The sequence below is a fragment of the Trichechus manatus genome, unplaced genomic scaffold, assembly GCF_000243295.1.
Source record: "Trichechus manatus latirostris isolate Lorelei unplaced genomic scaffold, TriManLat1.0 scaffold00299, whole genome shotgun sequence".
NCBI lineage: Eukaryota > Metazoa > Chordata > Mammalia > Sirenia > Trichechidae > Trichechus > Trichechus manatus.
Window position 1 is genome coordinate 447,906 of NW_004444235.1, and position 3,511 is coordinate 451,416.

Consider the following 3,511-nt stretch of genomic DNA (forward strand, 5'->3'; position numbering starts at 1 on the left):
TCATCCCTGCTGAATTACACTGGATCAGAAAAACAAGAGTTTTCTGGATCAAATCAAATAAACTGACATTTCCAAAGAACTTACTATGTGCAAGGTATTGCCCTAGGTGTAATGAGAAGTCTAAAAAAATAAAAATAAAAGCACAAGATGTAGTCCCAGCCTTTTAAGGATTTCAAAAAATATATTGAATGAGGCAGGGTTGATTGTGTATGAACAGAAAGAGCCAAGTAAATGGGAATAATCTCATGCCCTAATTGGAATCTTTATGTTTGTTATAGATGTGAACTGGTATGTTTTGGGAAGCTTTCCATCCACTCTTTATGCAATGAAAGATCAGCTTTCTTTATATTTTCACCAGAGATATAAATAAAGAGTATGTTCATCACTATACCTTACAATTCTGAAAGTAAAACAGCACCCTAAATGTGAAACAGAAGGCTATATCAAAGAAATTCTAGGTATTAGAAAAACAAAAGGTGTCTTTAAAGTAGGTAAGAGAAGGAAAAAAAAAAAGTCAATTTCCTGATTTTTGGACTTAAAGAACACAAATTGAATATCTTGAAGAAAGAAGTTGAAAAGCACCTCAGTTTCATGGGCAAATGCAAATAAAGACAACCACAACCACAACCAACCTACACCAATCAGAGTGGTGCTCCTTATGGGCTCTTCCTGAGGATGGTAGAAACTGCTTTTTTAAATCTATGTTTTTGTGATTGTGCCGAGAAGAGAGAGAACAAGAGAAAGGCACTATATAAAAGAAGCCGCCTTGAGATTTGTAAAATCCGTACAAAAACCTCATAGGTAAGGAAACTTACCAGATTTGGCCTTTGCTCTTTAGTGATGGACCCAGATGCAACCTCTGCTTATTTGGATTACTCCTATGCAACAAGCCAAATTCCTGATAATGAGGAGACCTATGTTTCTTACACATCTGTCTTTCTTCCCGTCTTTTATACGGTTGTGTTCCTGACTGGAGTGTTGGGGAACCTCGTCCTCATGGGTGTGTTGCATTTCAAACAGGGCAGCAGAAGACTGATTGACATCTTTATCATCAACCTGGCTGCCTCTGACTTCATTTTCCTTGTCACGCTGCCTCTCTGGGTGGATAAAGAAGCATCCTTAGGACTGTGGAGGACAGGCTCTTTCCTGTGCAAGGGCAGCTCCTACATGATCTCAGTCAACATGCACTGCAGTGTCCTCTTGCTCACCTGCATGAGCGTTGACCGCTACCTGGCCATCATGTGCCCCACAGTATCCAGGAAATTCAGAAGGAGAGACTGTGCGTATGGAGTCTGTGCCGGCATCTGGTTTGTCTCCTGCCTCCTGGGGTTGCCTACTCTTCTGTCCAGGGAGCTCACCCTGATTGATGATAAGCCATACTGTGCAGAAAAGAGGTCCACTTCAGTTAAACTGGCCTGGTCCCTGGTGGTCTTAATTTTCACTTTTTTTGCCCCCTTGCTGAGCATTGTGACCTGCTACTGTTGCATTACAAGGAAACTGTGTACCCATTACCATCAGTCAGGAAAGCATAACAAAAAGCTGAGGAAATCCATGAAGGTTATCTTTATTGTAGTGACAGCCTTTGTCTGCTCCTGGCTGCCCTTTAATACTTTCAAGCTTCTGGCCATTGTCTCTGGATTGCAGCAAGAACTCTACGTTTCTTCAGCCATTCTCCAGCTGGGCATGGAGGTGAGTGGGCCCCTGGCATTTACCAACAGCTGTGTCAACCCTTTCATTTACTATGTCTTTGACAGCTACATCCGCCGGGCCATTGTGCGATGCTTGTGTCCTTGCCTAAAGAATAACGACTTTGGGAGCAGCACTGAGACGTCAGATAGTCACCTCACTAAAGTTCTCTCCAACTTCGTTCATGCAGAGGATTTTGCCAGAAGAAGGAAGAGATCCGTGTCACTCTGAAAGGGGCTGTGAAATTTCAAGCTCTTTTGGTGGGTTGGGGAGTTATTTTGTCAGCAACAAAGGAAGAAGAAAAGTATTGATGATGGGATTCGTATTGTTTCATAAACAAGACAAAGAGTTAGTTTTTTAAAGAGAGGACTCAGAAGCCCCTGTGTTTGTAGATATAATTAGGCTATGTGCAGTTTTTTCAGCTGAGTGGCCTTTTTCAATCAAGTTCATGAAGCAAAATACAACTCATATCTGTCCTTGAACTCGTAAACACCCCTGCTTGGATCAGTTGCTTTCTTCATGAATGTCAGTACACATTCAGGCCTTTTTCTCAAGAACCTGGTACCTTGAGCCACATCACCTTTCACACTGGGTTTCAAATCAAACAACATTTAAAGGATTCTGCTTACTTTCGTCAAATGAGAAGTGTGGTGTCAACGCAGGTAGCAAAAAATATAATATACTTGTTCTCTGTAATTAATTGTTCCTGAGTAACTAAGAAAGATCTGGCTTTAATCTTTAAAGCCTTGTATGGGGATTCTTCATCATCTTCCAATAATGTCTTTCATCCGATGCTCATTCACAATACTTTGGACTAGCAAAAAGCTCATGGGGATAAAATCATTTTGTACTGAGCTTATGTTTTGGCACTCATTCTACTGCCTAATATTCTAGAACGTTGTAACCAGAAAGCAGAAGGCAATATTTGACCTTTATTTGCCTTGTAAGAAATGTTGGTTGAAATGTATTTTAATAGTGTGCTAACTACTTTTTAATGGGGTTTTACTCTGCTCTTTTGTTTTCATTGCCTTTATAAATTAGGATATGACTTCACTTTAATTACATGTTTTTAATTACTCATTTAACTACTCATCAAATGGAAATGTTACTACTAACCTAACTGGAGGCCATCAAGTGTTTAGTTCCACCCTCATGCAGAATTACCATTGTGTATTTTAATTAAAATGCTAATGCTACCATTCCCTATAGTATCATTTGTTCTGTGTATATAATTTCAAGAAGTGATCCAGTAATACACGAACAGTTGATTATCTATATTCAGCCCAAGAGAAAACTATATTGAAAATATTACTGGGATTTCATATACATTTTTCCAAGCCTAGAGACCTTTCCAAATTCCTTCACCTAATAAATATTTATTGAGTTGTCTTGTATCTACATCTCTCTTAAAAACTTTGAAGTGAAAAGCATGTCATTAGCAGCAACCACAAAAGGCTTTGTATTACCAAACATGCTTTTATAAACATGTTTTGATTCAAGAGAAATAGGTTATGTATTTTCCCCCACTGTTGGCTGAAATAAATTATCATTTTACTTCTAAATATTAGGTTTGAGAATCAGAGAAAACTTAGATTCTTTTCAGAGCTAAGTAATTAAATTGCATTAATTTCACATTAAGAGAAATCTCAAATATTGAACATCTTGTAACCTATTTAGAAGTTGAAAATATAGCTTTTGGTTTTATAAATTGGATAATTTCTCTTAATCATTTACTAATTAAAAATATAATTTCCTTATGTATTGTAAGTATTTTTCTGTATTATAAAACATATCTAGCAACATATTGATACTAATACTCTAACAG

The 3,511-nt window shown here is 37.8% G+C and overlaps 1 protein-coding gene across 1 annotated transcript; it reads left to right on the forward strand.

Moving 5' to 3' along the window:
- Nucleotides 1-202: 202 nt before the first annotated feature.
- GPR15 (G protein-coupled receptor 15) lies at nucleotides 203-2,555 on the forward strand. Its single transcript, XM_004390443.3, has one exon. The coding sequence runs from the start codon at nucleotides 841-843 to the stop codon at nucleotides 1,915-1,917; it is 1,077 nt and encodes a 358-aa protein (XP_004390500.1). The 5' UTR covers nucleotides 203-840; the 3' UTR covers nucleotides 1,918-2,555.
- The last annotated feature ends 956 nt before the right edge of the window (nucleotides 2,556-3,511 follow it).

Excerpts from the sequence above, each read along its gene's own strand:
- GPR15 (XM_004390443.3), top strand. The coding sequence starts at position 841 with ATGGACCCAGATGCAACCTCTGCTTATTTGGATTACTCCTATGCAACA.